General features: G+C 43.4%; 1 protein-coding gene across 3 annotated transcripts in view; it reads left to right on the top strand.

Annotated features, from left to right (window-relative positions):
• The window catches only part of IFT20 (intraflagellar transport 20), a 304,459-nt gene that overhangs the window by 172,043 nt on the left and 107,092 nt on the right, over window positions 1-25,324 (top strand). For all 3 annotated transcript variants that reach the window (XM_044054407.1, XM_044054409.1, XM_044054408.1), the window contains 2 exons: window positions 3,106-3,234; window positions 16,569-16,654. In XM_044054407.1, coding sequence (XP_043910342.1) covers window positions 3,106-3,234; window positions 16,569-16,654 — 215 coding nt within the window. The remainder of the gene's footprint in view (window positions 1-3,105; window positions 3,235-16,568; window positions 16,655-25,324) is intronic.

Genomic DNA, 25,324 nt, shown 5'->3' with positions numbered 1-25,324 from the left:
GATGGTCTCCCTTCAAGTGATTCAGGGCAGACCCTTTGTTCTCCCCCCCCCCCCAGTTGCTACAGTGACAACGGATGCCTCCCTAATCGGGTGGGGGGGGGGCATTTTCAGGGCAGGACGGTCCAGGGCACTTGGCAACCTTTTGAGTGCCACCTGCACATAAATGTCCTGGAGATGAGAGCAGTACTTTTAGCGTTGCAAGCCCTTCAGGACTCTCTTCCCATTGGGACGATTGCAGTTCAGACGGACAATATGTCCGTAGTGTGGTACATCAACAAGCAGGGTGGAACCAAGTCCTATCCCTTATGTCAAGAAGCACTCAGACTTTGGCAATGGGTGATCTCCTCTCAGCGGTTTCTGATAGCAACGCATATCCCCGGGAAGTCCAACATCATAGCGGACAGGCTGAGCAGAGCTATTTTCATACCGCATGAGTGGTCTCTCAAGCAGTCAGTAGTGTAGAAAATTTTCGGAAAATGGGGTCAGCCTTGCTGCGATCTTTTCGCAACACCCCAGCACAGCAAGTGCCACGAATTTTTCACTCTCTTCCTGGCCACTCCCCCAGAGACGTTCTAGTCTACGATTGGCCCCGGGGTCTCCTGTACGCTTTCCCCTCTTTTCCATTAATCACTCAGTTGATTCAGAAAGCTACCACCTTGAGATCCACAATGATCCTCATTGCTCCGTACTGGCCTCGACAAATCTGGTTTCCGTTCCTGCATCGTTACCTCTTGGAGCAGCCCTGGCATCTGGACCCAGTTCCAGATCTCTTGACCCATCAGTCGGGCAAGCTGCACCAATCCCTCCCCTCTCTCAACCTCACAGCTTGGTTGCTCCACTTCCAACCTTAGCCAGGCTTCCCTTTATCTCCCATTCGGTGCGTGACATCATTTTAGCTTCTCACAAATCTTCTACCAGGAGGATTTATGCCAGCAAATGGAAACGTTTTTCCTTCTGGGCAAAGTCTAGGAACATAGACCCATTTGTGGCTCCTATCCAATCGGTCCTGGACTTTTTGGCCGAACTTTTTCAATCAGGATCTTCTTCGTCCACTATCAGAGTCCAGTTAGCGGCCATTTCAAATTTTCATGTTGGCCTGTCAGACTCCTCTATTATAATAATCTCATAAACTTTGTAAAGCCTTCCTTAAAGGTATCTTTTTACTTAAGCCCCCGGTCAGACATCCCCCACCGTAGTGGGATTTGAATCTAGTTTTAACCTCCTTGATTCTCCCTCCCTTTGAACCTGCGGCTTCCTGTTCTTTGAAGTTACTTTCATGGAAGACTTTGTTTCTAGTGGCCATAATTTCTGCGAGGAGAATCTCAGAACTTCACGCCCTTTGCGTTCGTCCTCCTTATCTGGTTTTCCATAAAGATAGAGTGTCCCTCAGAACTAACCCCTCTTTTTTACCCAAGATATCTTCTGAGGCAAATCTAAACCAGACTATCGATTTCCCAGTTTTCTTCCCTAATTATTCCAACAGAGCGGAACAAAAGTTGCATTTCTTGGATGTTCATCGCCAACTCCGTTACTACCTGGATAGAACCAAGCAATTTAGGAAATCTGAGCAGCACTTCCTATCTTATGCTGAAGGGAAGAAAGGCCTTCCAGTTTCCAAAGTAACCCTTTCTAGATGGTTGGCCTCTGTCATCACTTTCATATATGAACTGAGGCGTCAAAAGCTTCCTTCAAAACCTAGAGCCCATTCAACTAGAGCCTTAGCTACGTCAATAGCCTTTCAGGACAGGTTGCCTTTAGATTCAGTTTGTGCGGCAGCCACATGGGCCTCTCCCCATACTTTTATTTCTCATTACAAATTGGACATGGCCTCCAGAAGCTGAGTTAACTTTGGTTCCACTGTCCTCAAGAGTTTGTTCCGATGAGCCACCCAGGTTTGAGGTGCTAGGGATGCGGTCCCATCCAGCAAGAATGAAGGCGAGATTGACAACTTAACATTGAGAAGTTATGTACCTACCATAACGTTCCATGTTAGTTGTCTTCTTCTCGCCTTCTTTCTTGCGTCCCGCCCTCCAACCCCCTAGCCTGGACAGACCGATAGGATCCTACGGGGCCTTCCTTTTTGCCCAGTATGGTCTCCAGTGGTTATCCTTTTCTTGGGATGGCTATCTATATGGGTATGCCTCTCTCTCCTTTGTTCTGGGGACAGAACTGCTATAGTGTTAGCTATCAAACGAGATCTGGGTAGTTAGCGCTTAGCATTGTTTGATACAGGATTACCTCGAGCCGGTAAAAATAGCTCTCGAGCTTTGGTATAAGCCGAGTCGGAGCCGAGGATCGGCTCCAAATCCATCCAGCAAGAAAGAAGGCGAGAAGAAGACAACTAACATGGAACGTTATGATAGGTACATAACTTCTCATTTTTTGCCGCCCCCCCCCCCCCCCCAAGTCTCTGCAACCACCTCAGACATAGTAATTTTGTAGTGTGGGGGCAGAGCTTCTTGCATGTTTAACTATTTTAGTTGCAATGTTTTGAGTTTCAAGTTTGTGAGATAGTGTGCTTCATTTAAGATCCATGCATCGATCCATGCATCTTGGGGTCAGCTCAGATTGATGTCAAGCTGGAGAGAGGCTAACATCTTTTAACATATTCTACCAGCAGCTGTTTGGTGCAAGAAACACATGTCTGAATGCCATTTATTAACTATATTTTGCATACCACAGTATTACCCGGGATGTCTGTAGGCTGGGTGTAGGACATATTTCTGAATCAGGATTGTCTATGATACCCCATAAATCTGCTGCAAAGAGTTCATGAACTTTTGCCTTTGTGTTTAATGTTTCTTTAATTAAAGATGTATGTTTCATTGCAGATAAAATAACATCCGGTAAAAAAATGCAGGTTTATTAATAAATTCATAAAAACTTTTTTTATGGATAGAACCAAGATCAATTAGATGTGACTCTGCAGTCATTTAGTTTCACTCTCTATGAATTAAAATTGAAGTACAAAGTGTGTGTCTGGCATGAGCATTTTGCTTTCATAATGTGTCATTTTTTGATGACAAAAGGTTAATATTTAACTTTTGTTGTTAATTTCTCTGGGGACATCTCTCAACTGTTTTCTCTTATTTTGATAAATTACAGCCATGGCTAAAGATCCGTTGAGTGATGCAGGTCTTCACTATGACGAACTTAACAAACTCAGAGTTTTGGACCCCGAAGTTACCCAGAAGACTGTGGAACTCAAAGAGGAATGTAAAGAGTTTGTAGACAGTAGGTTGAACATTTTCAAGTAAATGCTGACTTGACACTTTAGCCGTATCTGTCGTTCATGTTCTCTGTAACCTTAATTGCATTAGAAATTGTTTTTATTTTTTTATTGCTTGTAAAGTTGTCCCGAAACCTGTTTTGTATTTTGTATTGCAGAAGTCATCATTGGCTTTCCACATAAACAGTGCAGCTTGTGTCATATTGAAAATTTTCACTCAGGTGGATGAGAATGCATTTTATGAACACAATGCCAGTTTTAACATCCCATCCCATAACCTTTTCTGGGAAGATCTATTTCAAATATTCTCTGTGACCAATTCATTCCCGAGCACATAAGTTTTAGACTGGTGTTTGTTGCTTTGTAGTCCAGTTGTGTGCAGTTGTACCTATTGTTATTTTTTATATATTAAGCTTGGAGGGGCAATAGATTGCAGTACTGTCATTTTCAACTGAATGATCTCTGTGTTAAGAGATACTCTTAAATATGGTTTTAAGTAATGTCTGGGGTGTTTTTGGTTGATGTGTAGGTGACAGACAATTATTTTAATTTATCTGTGTCTTCTAGGTTTTTATTACTTATCCTTTTTATTGCAATGATTTTGTAAAGTGCTTTGGCATAAAGCACTGTAATTAATTAAATTTGAAATGAATTGGAGTAGATTTTTTTTTAATGTTTGTAGTAGAGAATTTGAAAAATACATGCAAACTTATAACTATGGGAAACACTGGTAGCAGACCCAGACATATCACTCAACCTCTTAGCACAAGAAATCTGGACAAAGGCTCAAAAATAGGAACAGATTGTTGCTCTTATAAACTTAAAAAGTTGCCAGAATAACAGGTTTTTGCATTGGTATGCATTTTCTGAAAGTTGTGAAGTCTGAAACTCAAATGTCTGTCATTATTTACTGACTTTAATACTCAATGATTTTCCAAAAAAACACTAATTTTATGAGGAACAGACCAAAAATTTGAGGCAAAGGTCTGGACGTTCTGTGAAAATCTGGACAGTTGAGAAGTATTGACCCAGGCGACCAAGTGACCCAGTAGGTTAGGAGATCCTATTATTTAGTTTATTTGGTGGGGGCACAATACCTAGTCTTCTTTGGTTGCCATGTTTAGTAGTAGTCTACTTAGCACATTCAAGTAATAGCATTAACAGTCCCCCTCCACACAAATCACCATCATTACCTCAGCACCTGGCTGTTAAAATGTTAAAGTCTGAATGTTTTGATTTAACAAACACTTTTTTCCAAACCTATTTGTATAGGAATGGTGATGATTTGCTTCTATTCTCATGAACTAAAAGTCCACTGTTGTTATTTTGTTTTTAAAATAACAAACATCCTTCATTAGATCATTGTTGCAGTATTCTTAACATTTAGGACTTTTTCCTGCAAAAATCCCATTCATCTGGCCAGCCTTCTAAAACTCAGGATCCTTCCCTTATGAGGCATACAGCAATCCTAAGCATGTGCCAACGTGCTGGTGTAAGAGGTAATCCATCTGTATCATTTTCAGAACTTTCTTGCCAATTTCACCTGTGCAGACAGTCACCATCAGAGTTTCTCTATTTTGTTAGTTAGTCTGTGAAACTCAGGCATATAAACATCTCGCTGGGAATTCTTTCTTCCTATATTACAGAATTTATGCTTTTTTGTCTTGTGTCTTTGTCAAAAAGGGAAGTGAGATTGTGGTAAACAAATACCTTATTAAGACTATGGCACTACTGTCTGTTTTGTCATGGGGTGGAACACAAAGTTAAGTTCTGTCAGGGTTGTCAAGGTTTTACTCCTAAGAAGTCACTTGGGACCCTTGGCCATTATTTTGAGAACATTGCTGGTGTGTGTGGCCAAGTCATCTACTTCTTTCTCTTCAGTGTTTGATCATCTACCTATAGGTTCATAGGTTTATACTAGGCTATCTGCCCCAAGGCATTTATAAGCCTAGCCCGAATTTTTGTGGCTTACGCCACCCCTTATATGAAAAAATACTGTACCCATTAGTTTGTTGTGCCTCTGTCCAGCAGTGACACAGAGATGATTCCCGGGGTAAACCTACGATCTCCCATCCACAGGTCAAGATTTCTCTTGAACAGCGCCAGTGAGGTGCTCTGCCTCACATGGACCGGGACTCTATTCCACAGCATAGGGAGTCTCTGAGTGATAAATCTATCCCTCCAGCACGTCCTATTTATATCCGTGCTAAGGTTTAAGTCACTTGCTCTAGTGGTTTTGGTGGATTTGGATTTTTTGAGGTGGAGCATGTCCATTAATTCTGGGTTGGACATGGCCTTGTATGTCAGGCACATGTCACCTCTGAGCAGACGGTATGCGACTGAATAGAGCTGGAGTTTCTTCAATCTGGCAGCATATGACAGATTTTGGAGTCCCTTTATCCTTTTGGTGAGAAACTTTTGGGGTCTCTCCAATTGCTGCAGATGTCGGGCGAGATACATCCCGAATGGGGCATTGTACTCGATCATTGGTCTGATAAGTGAAGAGTACAGGGGAACAATGACCTCACTAGATCTGGATGTGAATCCCTTCATGATCAGGTGGGCAATGTAGAAGGTCTTTCTAACCATTTTAGCAATGTGAGTGTCAAAAGAAAGGCCACTGTCAACCTGGGTCCCCAGGTCCCTGATAACCTCTTCTGTGCTTAGTGGGTTGCCACCTATATGGTAGCTTGGGGTTACCTTGTTTTTCCCAAAGGGTATGACTATACATTTTTTGGCGTTTAACTTCAGGCCATGGCTCTGGCACCAGCTGTCTGTTTCCGTGAGTCCCTTCTGAAGGATATCCGTGTCCGATGCACTTTCCACTATGGCGCCCAGTTTGCAGTCATCTGCAAACTTTGTCAGCCAAAGTCCTCCCATGTTGGCCTGTACTTCTGAGAAGTAGATGCCGAACAATAGGGGGCCAAGGACCGAGCCCTATGGGACACCACTTGTGACCGGCTTGGAGTCTGACATAGCGCCAGCAACTCTAACCCTGTGGGTTCTGTCCTTAAGCCAGTTTGCAACCCATCTTGTGACATATGGGTTTACATTTAAGCTGGTAAGTTTTTCTACAATACCGAGTGGGGTATTGTGTCGAAGCCTTTGCAAGGTCAAGGTAGGCTGTATGGACTACCTTCCCTCATCAATGGCCTTGGTGACTGTTTCAAGAAGTCGACCAAGTTCAAAAGGCATGATCTTCCCTTGACGGCCAAACTGGGTCGGGTCCAATGTCTGCAAGTCCCCTATATCTTTGTTTATGAGCTCCATTATGATCCTCTCCATAGCTTTGCAGACTAGACTTGTTAAGCTTATGGGGCGGTAATTATCAGGGTCCGTGAGGCACCGCCTTTGTGGAGTGGGACCACAGTTGCCGTGACGCCACTCCTTGGGCACGTATCCTGTGGTAAGGCTGAGATTAAACAGCTGCCTTATGTGCGGGTTTAATTCCTCATTTAGCTCGTGTAGCACACAGCCGGGGACACCATCCGGTCCCATTGATGCTGTGTTTTTAGCTTTAGAGAGAGCAGCTTTCACCTGCGCATTTGAGATGTCTGGGAGGCTACACTCCGCTGGGATAGTTATCTGTCCTTTAGGGGGGGAGAGGGGGGTGAAGTTTGCACTGAACCTGTCTGCCAGTATGTTGGCAATGTCTGTGGGTTCAGTGATTTTTGTATCATTTTGGACTAATTCTGAGCATATCTGGGAGTTTCCACCCAGGTTCCTAACATAGCTGAAAAAGGCCTTATGATTGTCCTTTGAATCCATGGCAATTTTTCTCTCAAAATTGGCCTTAGTTGATTTTATGAGTGCTCGTATTTTTTTACTAATAATGATCAGGGGTGACTTCCCTTTTATGGATTTTGTTCTATCATGTAATAGCTTTCTCCTCTTATTGTAAAGTTTGTTAATGGCTGGGGTCCACCAGACTGGACGTTTGCCCTTTGTGGAAAGAGTCTTGGTTTTATTTGGGATTGCCTGATCCATGCAGTCCTGGAGGTGTTCATAGAAGGCATTTGTAAGGGCTTCCGCAGCTTGGGTTGTGGTTTCCACTGTCTCAGGGGCCTTGAAGGATACCACACCAGTCTTGAGTAGTGTGAAGTTTGCTTTAGAGAAGTTCTTCACTGTGGTCTTTTTTGTTTGGGGTGGGGGCGGGATGTGGATTTCCAGTGAGATTAGTTTATGATCAGATCTCACCAATGAGGGATATACTTCCGGTGTGGAGCATTTTGTCCCCATGTTTGTGATAATGAGATCTAGTATATTTTCTCCTCTCGTGGGTGAGGTGAGGGGATAAAGTGTCAAAAGACACGGATGATTTGGAATGGGTCTCTCCTTAATCTTCTCAGTTGGAGATGGACAAACCTGGTGAAGTGCTTTTGCAGCCCCCAGACCATCTGTCTGCGTCTCCTAAACCATCTCGCATTGCTCTTATGAGGGCTATTATGACCAGGGAAAAAGGCTTGTCCACTGCTACTGATCATCATTCTGGCTTTTCTTCTGATAGCCGTCCAAAAACAAGTTCCCTCAAGCCTTAAGTTTTATTAACAGAAGGTGAAGGGGGTGTTCACCAAGTTCTCAAACCAAGTTCTCAACAGAGAAGAGATTGAAGGTTGTGGAATAGAGATCCATCCCATTGCACCAACACTTCAGGTGGCTATCCCATATAAAGACTGCAGAAGACAAAATATATTTCCCCTCCCTGAATGTTAAGCATAGTGGTCTTCCTTCATGTCATACATTAGTATGGAGTTCCTTAAACAGACTTGTTTACATCAGTACAAAACAGGTAACTGAATCTGTTTTGCACCAGAACTCCTTGCAAACAAGCAGATGGCAGCAGATGCCTTGTCAGTAATTTGGAAGAAGAAGAAGATGTCCTTCAAGGATGCATCTGCAGTCCTTACAAATGGGTTGTCCTGTCGTCAGGCAGCCCTTCGGTCGGCCGGATTCCAAAGTCTGGGTCTGGCCTCGGCTGGTGTCGCACTTCACCCGACGTCATAGCTGCAGTTCTTCAGGTATAAAGGCATCAGCCGACGCCATTTTCCTCAGTCTTTCTTGCCGCGTGGCGCCCGAAGCAGAAGCTGTTCGCAAGTGCCGGTCGGTCAGATCCAGAGATTACTACTACCGAATACTACTTCGAAGACTTCTAAAAAGCTAAGTACCCCGTTGGGGACTCTTTCTTGCCTCAGCCGATGTCAGAAAATGTGAATAACTGTTTAACTTGTGGGAAACAAATACCTCATAAAGATTTCCACTCTTACTGCTTACCTTGTTTAGGCCCAGACCACGACGTAGCAGCTTGTTTAGCCTGTGCTTCTTTCAACCGACGAACGCTTAGGTGTCGGTCGGAGTTTGCTGAACAGTTTTTCGGCTCAGATTTTGCATACATAATGCCGTCGGATCCTCTGACTACTCAAATTGTTAAGAAACGCAAAGAAAAGGACCGACACTCGCGGTCCGCGGTTTCGGCCGAAACCACGGTTAAGCAAACCGCGAGTGTCTCGGTTTCAGCCGAAACCGAGCAAACGGTTCAATCTTCAGCCGAATCCATGACTTCTACCGAGGCCCCTTCTACCCGAGTTGAATCGGCCCCTGAAGTTTTACCTACTACTGTGGTTTCACAAGAATTATCGGACACCATCCCTTTGGATGTTTCTACCCCAGCACGTGGTGCTGCTAGGCCTCCTGCAGCCATGTCTATAAAGGCCTTTGCCAGGGCTAAAGCAGCCAAAACTTCTAATTCTGTGCCTGTTAAGCCCCCCTCTCACAGGCCCAGTCCCAGTTCCCAAATGCTTACTCTGGCAGAGGATCTCATCTCTTTAATAAGGGGATCCCAATCTCACCCAGACAGGGCCTCTCAACCTCCAGAAAAGAGACCTAGAGCAGAGCCCCCTGAACCAGTGTTCTCAGATGACTCTTCTGATGATACAGACAATACAGACCATTCAGAGGCTCCTTTTTCTACTTATGAAGATTCCGATGCTGAAGAATCGATTCCTTCTGCCTCTCCACCAGAGGAATTTTCCTTTGGGGAAACTTTACATGCCATGAGAGAGCAATTCCAATGGCAGGGACAAGATTTCTCAGATTCAAGAAAAAGGCTTAGGACCTTTTTACACTTACCGCAACATAGGCCTTTAGCTATACCTCCAGTTCTTCCCGTTGTGGATGATGCATTTAATGATGCTTGCACTGCTCCTGATACTTTACCTCCAGCCCCTGCTAAGCCCGATAGGTTCTACAGGGTCCCGGACACTCATCACCATTTATACAAGGCTCCTTTTGCAGATCCTGAGACTATCTCCCAGGGGCCTAAGGCAGTAGCTTCGACCTCAGCGAAAACCCCTCTCCCTTCTGAAAGGGAATCCAGGTCCTTAGAGAGATGGGGTAAAAAAGTATACACCTCTGCTACTCTCTCAGCTAGAGCATTGAACTGTCAGTTTCATATGATCCAATACCAAGAGTTTATGCTTGATCAGTTAACTAAGAAACTGTCCTCTGATGATTCTTTAGATAAGAAATATGTTCTAGAAATGGTGAATAACATTCAGCAGGTTAGTAACCATTCCTTAAAATGTGGCTATGATGCACTGGAGGCTTCATTTAGATCAGCCATGACTGGCACAGTTATAAGAAGGCATGCATGGTTGAAAGAACAGGTCTTGCCGGATCATGTTAAAGCAAAGCTATTAGATGCTCCTATGGATAAGGTCAGTTTATTTGGTTCTCCTGCCCAACAGGTACTGAAGAAAATGGAAGAGAAGGCAAAATCTGTACAAACAGTGAAAGATTTCTTACAGGTTCAGCCTCCAAGGTTTAGCAGGAACTGGCCTTCCAAAAATTGGTCCTTTCCAGACTCCTCTAAAACTCAGAGAGGCAGGAATAGGCGTTCAAGAGGCAGAAACCAATCCAGAGGAGGTGCCTACAGGGGACGCCAGTGGCAAGGCAACAACCAACGAGGCACAGACGCAACTACTACTACTGCAACAGGACAATCACAGTGACTTGGCTCTGTCACCGCCTACCAGGGAACAAATAGCAGCACCCTTAGGCGGAAAGTTAGCCTTATTTTCAAAAAACTGGCAATATATCACAAGAGACAAGTGGATTTTGCAAACTATAGACCAAGGCTACAGGTTTCATTTCCACACTTTACCAGGAAAAAGAGGAATGCCAAACCTACCACCAAATCAAAAGACAGAAGCTCTAAAACAAATAGCTCAATTAGCAAAGATGAGAGCTGTGGAAAGGGTACCACCTATAGAACAAGGCAAGGGATTTTACTCCAGACTCTTCCTGGTACCAAGAAAAGAGAAAAATTGGAGGCCTATTCTCGACCTGTCCGCTTTAAACACATTCATCATTGTTCCAAAATTCAAAATGCTGACCCTACAGCAACTTCTTCCCATGCTGGGCAAGGAGTATTGTCTGGTAACTCTAGATCTCAAGGAGGCATACCTGCACGTCCCCATACGACCAAATTGCAGAAGATACCTCAGATTTCTTGCAGGATCAGAGCATTATCAATTCTCAGCATTGCCCTTTGGCTTATCTACTGCGCCCAGAGTGTTCACGAAATGCCTGGCATCAGTAATCACTCACTGCAGGCTTCAGGGAATACAAATTTATCCATACCTGGACGACTGCCTGATACAAGCGGACAACAAAAACAAGCTGACACAAGACTTACAAAGAGTCATTTGCTTACTACAAGCCCTGGGATACACAGTCAATATAAAAAAGTCAAGACTGATACCATCCCAAACAATAACCTTCTTGGGTGCAGAATTGGACACAGTAAAACAGATGGCATTCCTAACTGCAGAAAAACAAGAACAACTTCCTCTCTACTTCTTGGCATTAACAAAGCAGAACAAACTAACAGCAAGGAAAGTACTGCAGGCCTTGGGCTTCATGGCATCCTGCATAATCCTGGTCCCCCATGCCAGACTGCATATGAGAAAGCTACAGTGGTACCTAAAGAATTTATGGTCTCAACACAGGCACAGCTTAGAAACCGAAATACCACTAATCCCATGCCTGAAACAAGAGTTCCTATGGTGGGCTCAGGCATGCCAGTCAAACCCAGGTTTGCCCTTCCGCAGCATTCAACCAAGCCAAACCATCACAACGGACGCCTCAGACCTCGGTTGGGGGGCCCACATGCTGGACAAGTGCATACAAGGCTTATGGACTCCAGATCAACTGCACCTGCACATAAATCAAAAAGAAATGCTGGCGGTAAAACTAGCAATCCAGAATTTCAGACATTCCTCCAAGAAGGCCAGTTGATGATAAGGACAGACAACACCACAGTCATGTGGTACATCAACAAACAGGGAGGCACTCATTCATACCCTCTATGCCGAATGGCTCTGGACCTATGGAATATGGCTCTGAGTTACAACATTCAGTTACAAGCAATTTTTGTACCGGGAAAAGAAAACATCCTAGCAGACATGTTAAGCAGAACTACCTCGGATGCTCACGAATGGATGCTACACCCGGACATCTTCAAGGCCATCACAAAGAAATGGGGACTGCCACAAATAGACCTATTCGCATCCCCACTCAATCACCAGCTCAAGAAATTCTGCACAAGGACATACCACCCACTTGCTTGGAAGGTGGACTCTCTATCCTTCAGTTGGAAAGGCCTGACAGCATATGCATTTCCACCTCTTCCTTTGATGCACAAGGTACTATTGAAAATCAAAGAGGAACGTCCAAGGATAATTCTGATAGCTCCAGATTGGCCAAGACAACATTGGTACCCATTACTGAGGAGCATGTCTCGGGGGAAAACGTGGACACTACCCCTGATTCCTTTGATGTTAACTCAGAGCGACTACAACATCCTGCATCCAAACCTAAAAACTCTGCAACTGACTGCCTGGAACATTACATAAGAGCAACTAACCCAGATTTATCCCAAAGGGTTAAAGACATTATCCTTGAGGCCCGCAGACCCTCAACAAGAAGGAACTATGCAGGAAAATGGAAAAGGTTTCTCATTTGGAGTACTAAAAGGGGGAAAGATGTGTCAAAGGTAGACATTGCCAACATCCTGGAGTATTTGGCAGAGCTTTTCCATACAGGCCTGTCCTATTCCTCCATCAAGATACATGCATCAGCTATTTCTGCAGAATACAGCTTCGATCCCCCTGTCTTTTCGCATCCTCTACTCAGGCAGTTTCTGAGAGGAATTAAGAATGTAAAACCTCCTAGGAAACCACCATTACCAGCATGGGACTTGAACTTTGTGCTAGAAAAATTGACACTCCCCCTTTCGAACCAGCAGCAACAGCAGATCTTCAACACCTATCCTGGAAAACTGCTTTCCTGCTGGCAATTACTTCAGCAAGAAGGGTTTCGAAGCTACAGGCTTTAATGGCAGTACAACCCTTCCTAATCTTCCATCAAGATAGTGTCCATGAGAACTAATCCTACATTTATGCCTAAGGTGGTATCCAGAGTGTCTTTAAACCAGGCAATCCACCTACCTACCTTCTTTCCCAATCCACAGAACAGGGGGGAAAGACTGCTGCATACCTTGGATGTACACAGACAGTTGCGCTACTACCTGGACAGAACCAAGGGCAATAGAAAAACTGACCAGCTTCTGGTAGCATATGCAACAGGAAGGGAAGGAAAAGCAATTTCCAAACAGACAATCTCCAAGTGGAAAGGAAATTGCATTAGATTCTGTTACTCCCACCATGGAAAGCAAATTCCACAGAACATAAGGCCTCATTCTACAAGGGCTACAGCCACTACCACAGCTTTCTTACGAGGAGTGGCTACCAAGGACATTATAGAGGCTGCTACTTGGACCTCCGTGCATACATTTGCCAAGCATTATAACTTACCTTTATACTCTAGATCCCGAGCAGGGTTTGCCACTGCTGTTTTGCAAGGGATCCTAACTACACCATAATTTCTTCTTCCTCCTCCCCTAGTTTGGCTATGGTATTCTACCCATTTGTAAGGACTGCAGATGCATCCTTGAAGGACATAGTACAGTTTTGTACCTACCATAAATGTAGATGTCCGAACAGGATAGCATCTGCAGTCAGGATTACCCACCCTCCTTCCCCTCTGTGGTATTCCTAGGGTATTTGCCCACCTAATAGCTAGCTGGGGAGGGATCTCTTATGGTGTATTTGTTTGTATATATGTACATACATGCTTATTTTTTGTGTTTGCCTTCTACTTTTTGGAAACATTGGCATTTATCCAAAAATTTAGCTATCCAAGAGGGCAACTGGCATCTGGGGCAAGAAACACTGAGGAAAATGGCGTCGGCTGATGCCTTTATACCCGAAGAACTGCAGCTATGACGTCGGGTGAAGTGCGACACCAGCCGAGGCCAGACCCAGACTTTGGAATCCGGCCGACCGAAGGGCTGCCTGACGACAGGACAACCCATTTGTAATGACTGCAGATGCTATCCTGTTCGGACATCTACATTTATGGTAGGTACAAAACTGTACTTTTCTGTGTGCCTTTCCGCCCTTTCCTCTGATTCCCAAGGTACTTCAAAAGATAAAGTACAATCTAAGGATATGGCTGCTGATCCCCTTTTGCCCAGGATAACATTGGTTCTTTTATACAATTATCGTTAACCCAACATTACATAAATTGATCAATTCCTGCCTTCCCTTAAACCTCACTGCTCCTCCAAAGCATTATTTTGCATGGATTGTTCCCACAATTTCCATTTTTTTCCTATGTAACTTGCTCCCACCCATTTCTAAAGATCCCACTTGCATTTATTTTATCTCTGTTACAATGTTTACTATTTCAAATACAGTTGGTTTAGACTTTGATGTTAATTTTCTAGTAATTGTTTTTGTAGCAGCCACCGGAATTAAACCTAACAAGGCCTTACTATGTCTAGGTAATTCAGATCCTGTAAACCAGCTCAAAAAATAATTTCTTTTGTTACATCTATTTGCTTAACCAATAGTACTGAGAAGTCCTCTGTAGAGAATTATTAAATTCTGCTAACTCATTAGACTCCTAAAGTACATGTTCACGGTTACTGCCTTCTTCCTCATCACACCTCCATTTGCCATCTACCTGAGGAAAATGTCTTTGGTGCTTGCTTGGGGTATAAAAATACCTATGCAAACACTTCAAACAAAAATCCTGTCTCTAGACTGTGTTTCATATATGAAAGCCATGCATACATCCTCCCCTTGTTTACTCATGAATTGTAATATGTCTTTCCAGTCTTTTCTAACTCCTCTGATTGATTGTTATAGTTATCATGCAATATTTTATATGCCCTACTAATTAACACTAACAGCAGCTTCTGTTCTAGATAACTTTACCAGAGCAGGTCCTAAATTTATTATGTCTCGTTCTTTGTCTATATTCTGATATCAGTCCCTGACAAGGAAGGCAGTCTTTAGCCTGCAATCCTGATGTCTTCTTGGCCTCTTCCCATTCTATTACATTGGCTTCCAATACCTTGGTTCCTTTGCCAGTTTTTTCCAATAAATTCCAGGCCCCTTTTCTTGTTCTGTGTACCAGACTCTCCTTTCCCCATTCTCTTGTTGACTTAGTTCTTAGAATACATTTTTATACTTTATGGATATCATATTTTGTATAGCTGTTATTCACCTTAAAGATCTGCAGTCAAGATCCCACTGTCTCCTTCTTTCTTGAACCCCAAACCTAACATAAGGAAGTTTTATATATCAAAGTGAAAAAGGAGTTCTGTTTTGTATCAGAGAACAGAACCACAATACAACAGGGGCACCCTGGTACTTCAGTGTCTCTGTGAGTTGCTTAATTCTGGCTTATCCCAAGCTCCTGTTAAGAACAAACAGCTAAAAAATGTACCTTGTTTGCCACTGGAGCCTCTCCTTTATCTGACTCTATAATCAGGTAACACTGTATCTCAAGGGAATTCTCCACAGTTAATCTAAAAGAAAAGGAGTGCTCCCTCCTTGGGACTTGAACTGTACATTAGAAAAGCTAACTTTTCCTTCTTTTGAGCAAGTTGCTAATTCTTTGAGGTTTTGACATAGAAAACTGCCTTGCTAGTAGCCATAACCTCAGCTATAAGAGTTTCTGAGTTACAGCCCCTTTTGTGCATTCCTCCTTTTTGTTGTTTTCATAAGGATATAGTAAGCCTTCAAAACAATCCTTATTTCATGACTACATTAGTTTATGAATTCACTCTTAATCAGACTATTCAGTTAACTATTTTCTTTCTGAACCCTCAAAATAAGGGTGAAAGATTTTTTCATTTACTAGATGTTCATTAATGGCTTGGGTTTTACTTGGAAAAGACAAAAGACCTGAGCAAACCTTACCCAACTGTATGTGTCTTTTACTGGATAGAAAATAGGCCTACAAGTGTTTAAACAAACTATTTCCAGATGCCTGTGCAGTGCAGTTCTCTTTTGGTATGCATATCATACTACCAGGTGTAGGTGAAGCCCACTCTTCCAGAGCATTAGTTACTTCAATGACTGTCATGCAAGGGGTAGAATCTAAAGCTATTCTTGAATCAACCACTTGGTCCTCAGTCTACAAACTTCAGTAAACTTTACATACTGGATGTTCAGTCTAGAGGAAGAACTAGATTTGCTAAAGCTGACCTTTGAAGTCAGAGAGAGTACTTTCTTCCTGTACTCAATATATTCAGGCTCCCAGATGATAAAAATACTGCAGCAGTGATCTAACAAAGAAAATAATAAAGTTTTGTAGATAACTTATCATAATGTCAGATATTTCAATGGATCACCGTTGCAGTACTTATTACCCTCTTATCTGTTCCCTTCAGGGGTATACATTTGAAATTTTACCTTATGGCCAGGGAAGGACATTCCTTATCTTCTTTCCTTCCCCTACCCTAAAACATTGTATTCTAAAAACTCACCTTGCCTTTAATATTTTTATTATGTTCCTGGGGCAGATGAATTCCTCACGGTGCCAGGGGTCTGAACTTTAGAAGGCTGACTGGGCAAACAGGACCTTAGGTTTTACTTAGACAATATAAAGGACTTGAGAAAGTCTGACAAATTTTATGTGCCTTTTGCAAAATCCCAGATGTTAAGAATACTGCAACAGTGAACCTATTCAAAGTTCTACCATTATGGTAAGTCACTTACATAAATGTACACTTTTGGATCATTGTGTAAAATACAGATAAGGAATTTTTACTGCACAGCTTGCTTACAGGGAGAGCACAGGAGAAGTAAACTTTGTTGAATAGGACTTATCTATTTAGTAATGTAATATAATACATTATAAGAACATTTGTAGATCAAATTGCAAAACTGGAGTCAGAATAAGCATTATGTTTTTGTTCCTTTTTCAGAAATTGAACAATTTCAAAAAATAGTTGGAGGCTTAACTGAAATTGTTGATCAACTAGCAAAGGAAGCTGAAAATGAAAAAATGAAGGTAACTATTTTTGTCATGTTATGGAGTCTGTGCACCTTCTTACAGTTTAATTTTTGATACTGTCCATCCATAGCATAGGCCAGGGTTCAGAAACAGGCGATACAGGATCATTAAGCTGTGGCAAAAAGGGGCTCTTTAACACGAACACAGGAAACAGTGATTCAGAAAAACATTATTTGAAATAAGGAAAGATCTCATTATCAGTTAATTGGCATATCTCTAAATTGCAAAGTGATTATTGCCAAGAGCCAACAAGCACTTTACAGTAATCACTGCTGATGGCCCATGCATCGTGTTTGCACAGGCATCCCCTTCATTCAATCACTCCTCAATATTTTCCACCTTTACTGTCACAGAACATCCATGATTTAGACTCTTACTTAAACCCTTATAATCTCTGTGTCCCTGACATGGACAAATGCAGTCAGTCAGTAATACCAGATGTCCTTCAAGGATGCATCTGCAGTCCTTACAAATGGGTTGTCCTGTCGTCAGGCAGCCCTTCGGTCGGCCGGATTCCAAAGTCTGGGTCGGGCCTCGGCTGGTGTCGCACTTCACCCGACGTCATAGCTGCAGTTCTTCGGGTATAAAGGCATCAGCCGACGCCATTTTCCTCGGTCTTTCTTGCCGCGTGGCGCCCGAAGCAGAAGCTGTTCGCAAGTGCCGGTCGGTCAGAACCAGAGATTACTACTACCGAATACTTCTACTACTACCGAAGACTTCTAAAAAGCTAAGTACCCCGTTGGGGACTCTTTCTTGCCTCAGCCGATGTCAGAAAAAGTGAGTAACTGTTTAACTTGTGGGAAACAAATACCTCATAAAGATTTCCACTCTTACTGCTTACCTTGTTTAGGCCCAGACCACGATGTAGCAGCTTGTCTAGCCTGTGCTTCTTTTAACCGACGGACGCTTAGACGTCGTTCGGAATTTGCTGAGGAGTTTTTCGGCTCCGCTTTTGCTTACATTATGCCGTCGGATCCTCCGACTATGCAAATATCTAAAAAGCGCAAGGAAAAGGACCGACACTCGCGGTCCGCGGTTTTGGCTGAAACCGCGGTTAAGCCAACCGCGAGTGTCTCGGTTTCGGCTGAAACCGAGCATGCGGTTCTTCCTTCAGCCGAAAGCTTACCTCCTACAGAGGCCTCATCCAACCTGGTGGAATCGGCTACTGAAATCCCACCTGCTCTTGCAGGTTCCCAGGATTTATCTGATACTATCCCCTTGGATATTTCAACCCCTGCACGTGGAGCTGCAAGGCCACCTGCTACCATGTCGATTAAGGTCTTTGCCAGGGCTAAAGCAGCTAAATCTACCAAAACTGTGCCTGCTAAGACCCCCTCTCACAGGCCTAGCTCTAGTTCACAAATGCTTAGTCTAGCAGAGGATCTCATTTCTTTGATCCGGGGATCCCAACCTCACCCAGACAGGGCCTCTCACCCACCTCCAGAGAAGAGGCCTACAGCAGAGCCCCCTGAGCCAGTTTCTACAGATGACTGCTCTGATGATTCAGATAATTCAAACCCTCCAGAGGGCCCTTTCTCCCCTTATGAAGACTCTGATGCTGAAGAGTCCATTCCTTCTGCCTCTCCGCCTGAGGAATTTTCCTTTGGGGAAACCTTGCATGCTATGAGGGAACAATTTCAGTGGCAGGGCCAGGATTTTTCAGACTCTAGAAAAAGGCTTAGAACCTTTCTGCATTTACCACAGCATAGGCCTTTAGCCATCCCTCCAGTTCTTACTGTTGTGGATGATGCATTTAATGATGCTTGTACTGCTCCTGATTCTCTTCCTCCGGCCCCTGCTAAGCCCGATAGGTACTACAGGGTCCCAGACACACATTATCATTTGTATAAGGCTCCTTTTGCAGATCCCGAAACTATCTCCCAGGGACCTAAGGCGGTAGCAGCTACCTCTGCCAAAAACCCCCTCCCCTCTGAAAGGGAATCCAGGGCTTTAGAGAGATGGGGTAAAAAAGTTTACACTTCTGCTACTCTTTCAGCTAGGGCCTTGAACTGTCAATTCCACATGATCCAGTATCAAGAATTTATGTTAGACCAATTAACTAAACAGCTGTCCTCAGATGAACCATTAGACAAAAATCTGTTCAGGAAATGGTACATAACATTCAGCAGGTCAGTAATCATTCCTTAAAATGCGGCTATGATGCACTGGAGGCTTCCTTTAGATCAGCCATGACTGGCACAGTGATCAGAAGACATGCATGGTTAAAAGAGCAGGCCTTACCAGACCATGTCAAATCAAAGCTACTAGATGCTCCCATGGACAAGATCAATTTGTTTGGCTCTCCTGCACAACAGGTGCTGAAGAAGATGGAAGAGAAGGCAAAATCTGTCCAGACAGTCAAAGATTTCTTACAGGTCCAACCTCCAAGGTTTAGCAGGAATTGGCCCTCCAAGAATTGGTCCTTTCCAGACACCTCCAGAGCTCAGAGAGGCAGGAATAGGCGCTCAAGAGGCAGAGGTCAATCCAGAGGTGCCTACAGGGGATGTCAGTGGCAGGCTAACAACCAGCGAGGTAAAGCCACGGATACAGCCACCACCACTACTACAGGACAATCACAGTGACTTGGCTCTGGCACCGCCTACCAGGGAACAACTAGAAGCACCCTTAGGCGGGAAACTAGCCTTATTTTCAGTGAACTGGCATTACATCACAGGAGACAAGTGGATTTTGCAGACAATAGACCAAGGTTACAGGTTTCACTTCCATACTCTACCAAGGAAGAGAGGAATGCCAAACCTACCTCCAAATCAAAAGGCAGAAGCTCTAAAACAAATAACTCACTTACTAAGGATGAGAGCTGTAGAAAAGGTACCATCTGTGGAGCAAGGACAAGGATTTTACTCCAGGCTCTTCCTGGTACCAAGAAAAGAAAACCAATGGAGACCTATTCTCGACCTGTCCGCTTTAAACACATACCTCATTGTCCCAAAATTCAAAATGCTGACCCTACAGCAACTTCTTCCCATGTTGGGCAAGGAGTCTTGGCTGGTAACTCTAGATCTCAAGGAGGCATACCTGCACGTCCCCATACGACCAAATTGCAGAAGATACCTCAGATTTCTTGCAGGATCAGAGCATTATCAATTCTCAGCATTGCCCTTTGGCTTATCTACTGCACCCAGAGTGTTCACGAAATGCCTGGCATCAGTAATTGCTCATTGCAGGCTTCAGGGAATCCAAATCTACCCTTACCTGGACGACTGCCTGTTGCAAGCGGACAACAAAAACAAGCTAGCAGAAGACTTGAAAAGGGTCATTTATCTACTGCAAGCCCTGGGATACACAGTCAATATAAAAAAGTCAAGGCTGATACCATCCCAAAGGATAACCTTTTTGGGTGCAGAGCTGGACACATCAAGACAAATGGCATTCCTAACAGTAGAAAAACAGGAGCAACTACCTCTCTACTTCTTGGCATTAACAAAGCAGAACCAGCTAACAGCAAGAAAAGTCCTGCAAGCCTTGGGTTTCATGGCATCCTGCATAATATTGGTTCCACATGCCAGACTGCATATGAGAAAGTTACAGTGGTACCTAAGGAATTTATGGTCTCAGCACAAGCACAGCCTAGAAACCCAAATTCCAATAATCCCATGCCTGAAGCAAGAATTCCAATGGTGGGCTCAGGCCTGTCAATCAAACAAAGGACTGCCCTTCCACAGCACTCAACCAAGCCAGACCATCACAACGGACGCCTCAGACCTCGGTTGGGGGGCGCACATGCTGGACAAGTGCATACAAGGCTTATGGACTCAAGACCAGCTGCACCTACACATAAATCAAAAGGAAATGCTGGCAGTAAAACTGGCAATTCAGACATTCAGACCATTGCTTCGACAAGGTCAACTGTTGATAAGGACAGACAAGACCACAGTTATGTGGTACATCAACAAACAGGGAGGCACACATTCGTACCATCTATGCCGGATGGCAATGGACCTCTGGAATGTGGCCCTGAGCTTCAACATTCAGTTACAAGCAATTTTTGTGCCAGGAAAAGAAAACATTCTGGCAGACATACTAAGCAGAACTACCACGGATGCCCACGAATGGATGCTGCATCCGGACATCTTCAAAACTATTACAAGAAAATGGGGACTACCAGAAATAGACTTATTTGCATCCCCATGCAATCCCCAACTGAAGAAATTCTGCACAAGGACGTACCACCCACTTGCTTGGAAAGTGGACTCCCTATCTTTCAGTTGGAAAAACCTGACAGCATATGCATTCCCACCACTTCCTTTGATGCACAAGGTGCTATTGAAGACCAAAGAGGACCGTCCAAGGATCATCCTGATAGCTCCAGACTGGCCAAGGCAACATTGGTACCCATTACTGAGGAGCATGTCTCGGGAACAAATATGGCCTCTACCCCTAGTTCCCTTACTGTTAACACAGAACAACTACAACACCCTGCATCCAAACCTGAAAACACTGCAGCTGACTGCCTGGAACTTTGCATAACACCAAATAACCCAAATTTATCCCAAAGGGTTAAAGACATTATCTTGGAGGCTCGCAGACCCTCAACAAGAAAAAATTATTCAGCAAAATGGAAAAGATATCACATTTGGAGTACTGCAAAAGGAGAAAATGTGTCACTGGTAAACATAGCCAACATCCTAGAATACTTGGCAGAGCACAACGGCCTGTCCTATTCTTCCATTAAGATTCATGCATCAGCTATTTCAGCAGAATACAACTTGGATCCTCCAGTCTTCTCACATCCTCTGCTTAGGCAGTTTCTGAGAGGAATTAAAAATGTAAAACCACCTAGGAAGCCACCATTGCCAGCATGGGACTTGAACTTTGTGCTAGAAAAGTTGACACTCCCTCCTTTCGAACCAGCAGCAACAGCAGAATTACAATACTTATCATGGAAAACTGCTTTCCTGCTTGCAATCACTTCAGCAAGAAGGGTATCTGAGCTACAGGCATTAATGGCAGTACAGCCCTTCCTGATCTTCCATCAAGATAGAGTGTCCATGAGAACAAATCCTACTTTTATGCCAAAGGTGGTCTCCAGGGTATCTTTAAATCAAGCTATCCACCTACCTACATTCTTCCCCAACCCACAGAACAGGGGAGAAAGACTTTTGCATACCTTGGATATACATAGACAATTGCGCTACTACCTGGACAGGACCAAGAGCAATAGAAAAACTGACCAGCTACTGGTAGCATATGCAACAGGAATGGAAGGAAAAGCAATTTCAAAACAGACAATCTCTAAGTGGATAGGAAATTGCATTAGATTTTGTTACTCCTACCATGGGAAGAAAACTCCAGAAAACATCAGGCCTCACTCTACAAGGGCTACAGCCACTACCACAGCTTTTCTACGAGGAGTGGCTACCAAAGACATTTTAGAGGCTGCTACTTGGAGCTCCGTGCATACATTTTCCAAGCATTATAATTTACCTTTATACTCCAGATCCCGAGCAGGTTTTGCCACTGCTGTTTTGCAAGGGATCTTAACTACACCATAATCTTATTTCTCCTCCTCCCCAGTTTGGCTATGGTATTCTACCCATTTGTAAGGACTGCAGATGCATCCTTGAAGGACATAGTACAGTTTTGTACCTACCATAAATGTAGATGTCCGATAGACATGCATCTGCAGTCAGGATTACCCACCCTCCTTCCCCTCTGTGGTACTCCTAGAGTATTTGCCCATCTTGTAGCTGGCTGGGGGAATCTATTATGGTGTATTTGTTTGTATATATGTACATACATGCTTATTTTTTGTTTGCTCTCTACTATTTGGAACCATTTGCATTTATCCAAATTTAGCCTTCCTAGAGGCACCTGGCATCTGGGGCAAGAAACACTGAGGAAAATGGCGTCGGCTGATGCCTTTATACCCGAAGAACTGCAGCTATGATGTCGGGTGAAGTGCGACACCAGCCGAGGCCAGACCCAGACTTTGGAATCCGGCCGACCGAAGGGCTGCCTGACGACAGGACAACCCATTTGTAAGGACTGCAGATGCATGCCTATCGGACATTTACATTTATGGTAGGTACAAAACTGTACTATATTACAGCTCTGCTGCAAAATCTGTTCTATTGATTTTTAAGGTGAAGTAAATCAAGATTTACATTAAGATGTACAAAATGACCCCTCCCCCCATATTACAGCCAGTGCTGTGTAGTCTAGGGAGAGTTGAGAGGCATGGAATCCCTCCACTCGCACACTGCACATATATCACACCCCTTCTTTACCCATTTGCACTCACTCACACATTCACTAGTTTACGCATACATGTACGTACACGTAGATACATATATAGCTACACACACCTACCCTACCTGTCCTCAAAGTACGCTGTCTAATGCTATAACCAGGGCAGAGGTGCACACATGTACTCACTCACCTGAGACCACTTATACCATTGCATACACACATCCACACAATCCTCAACACTACCTGCCTGCTAAACTCCACAGCATTTGCTTCTAACACAGTCTCACCCACTAATGGTAATATGTGAACACAAACTTTTGACCATATTAATTAATACATCTGGCAGTGGTGATTTACGCAGCTGAGCTGTTTTTATGAATCACCTACACAGGCATTTCCAGAGGAGAGCACATGACTTTTTATCATATGCCTCTCCCGTGGAGACTGTGGTAGTTTGCCTCTGAAATGGAAGTGGCTACTGCCAGTGGTAAAGAGGGCTTGCCACTAATGGTAATGTTTATAAATTCCAGGGATAGTCTTTACGTGTCACATTCCATCAAGCAATCCAGTAAAATCACCAGAACACACCAAACATAATTTTACCTTGACTGTCCAGTTAGCTTCTAAGGGATGTTGAACTCTGTCAGATCTCCCTATCTAGTAATTTTCTCCCTCCCCCTTGAATGGACAACCTAACATAATTGTTAGCATGGGACTGTGCATAATGGAACTTGCTTTAGCATAAGTTACGAATTTCATATGTTCATAGGTGATTACTAGGCTACTGACCACTGGAGGGGAGGGCTTTTTAAGCCCAGCCATGCTTTCCAAGGTGAGAATCAAGTCCTGTACCTATGAGGTGAAGACTTTAACCATTATGTCACACCCGCCCTCCAGAAAAGTTGAAAAATATTGTATAAGAGAGGTTCTGGACATGTGGAGTTATAGAGGTCACAGATAAAGATAGTAAAGAGGAGGAGACAAGAATAAGCCTTGAGGTGCATCAATAGAGACGTGCAGGTAGAGAGAGAGGGGGAGGGTATTGTGACACCTTACACATTGTAGCTTGTCAGTTGAGTAGCTATTGAACCACTGTAATGAGGAAGGGGTTAATCCAAGTTGAGATATTTTATACACGAGTTTAGGGTGAGAAATTGTATCTAAGGCTTTCAACAGGTCAAGGAATAGGGAGGAAACAAGTTTTCCAGAGTCCCTGTATTTGTTTATATTGTCAGTAAATGATAGTAGGGCAGTAGTTGTATTGTATGCTGGGCGGAAGTCATGTTGGGTGGATGTTAAGAGCCAGCATTATAGGAGATAGTAGAGGAGTTGTTTATGAGTACTTTTTTCAAGAATTTTTAAGACTAGTGATAATATTGCAATAGGCTGGACGTTTTAGATGTTCACAGAGATGCCACTTTTATGAAGAAGGATAATGTATAATATGATGTTATCAATCTCGCCTTTATTCTCACTTGTGGGTCAGATCCAATCTATTGGAATCGTCTCGCCCTTTTTTAAAAGCTTGAGGCCTTCAGCAAAGCTTGTGGGCATTCTCCCTTACCCACGATGCACTTCCCTAAATCCTCAAATCTTGTTTACCACTCAGAGAAAGATATGGTCTTTCCAGGAAGCTCTGGGCTAAGTGAAAGTTTATTTATATATTTGTTGTATTTCCTACTTAATCGACATTTGTACTTAGTCTTCTGTTTCTTACTAAGTAATTCTTCTATTTCTTACTAAGTAATTCCTTTACCCTTCTTTAGTCTGATTTTTATTAAGGATGTTTTTTGGCTGTGTGAGTGGTTCCCTCTTCTAAACTTTCCCTTTCCAATGTCTGTTTAAGTTAGAGGACGTTCTTTAACTGTCTAATTCTACAGTTTAAAAAAAAATTCTATATTTCCTCAATGTAGTTAACGTCCGTTTTAGTTGGAGGGTGTTTGTGTGTGTGTGTTTTGTTTTCTCCTTTTTTCTGAAGCTTAATTTGAACTGCTTGTATTTGAATTCAGCAGTATGTCTCAAAAAAAGCATGGGAACTCTTAGGGTTTAAAAAAATGTGATGAATTTGGCAAAAAGATGCCTCTAAGTGATGCACACATTTTGTGTTTGTATTGCTCATGGCGTTCAACCAAAGGGCTCTTATGGAGCTTAAAAATAAACTAATATTAAAAGGTTTATTAAAAACTCCCTTTTCTGAGGCTATTTCACCCGAGTCCCCTAAAATCAAGTAAATCATCAGATAAGTCAGAGAAAACTCAAAAGTGACCTCCCTCAACTCCAAAATCATCCTCAGAGCCGAGACAGAAAGTACCTAAACTGACTGCTCCTACAGCTTCTTCAGAGCAGCCAGTAGCTTTTGGATCCAAGAGGTGTTTGGAGCAGCCTGGACCTTCTGTTCTGATCTTTTCGGCTCCCGAGTTTAGACTTCAGAGCCATTCTCCATCATTGGAGCCTATA

The sequence above is a fragment of the Protopterus annectens genome, chromosome 13.part0 (genome assembly GCF_019279795.1).
Source record: "Protopterus annectens isolate FY-2018-M chromosome 13.part0, PAN1.0, whole genome shotgun sequence".
NCBI lineage: Eukaryota > Metazoa > Chordata > Ceratodontiformes > Protopteridae > Protopterus > Protopterus annectens.
Note: the sequence above shows the minus strand (reverse complement) of the source record. Positions and strands in the feature narration are given on the sequence as shown.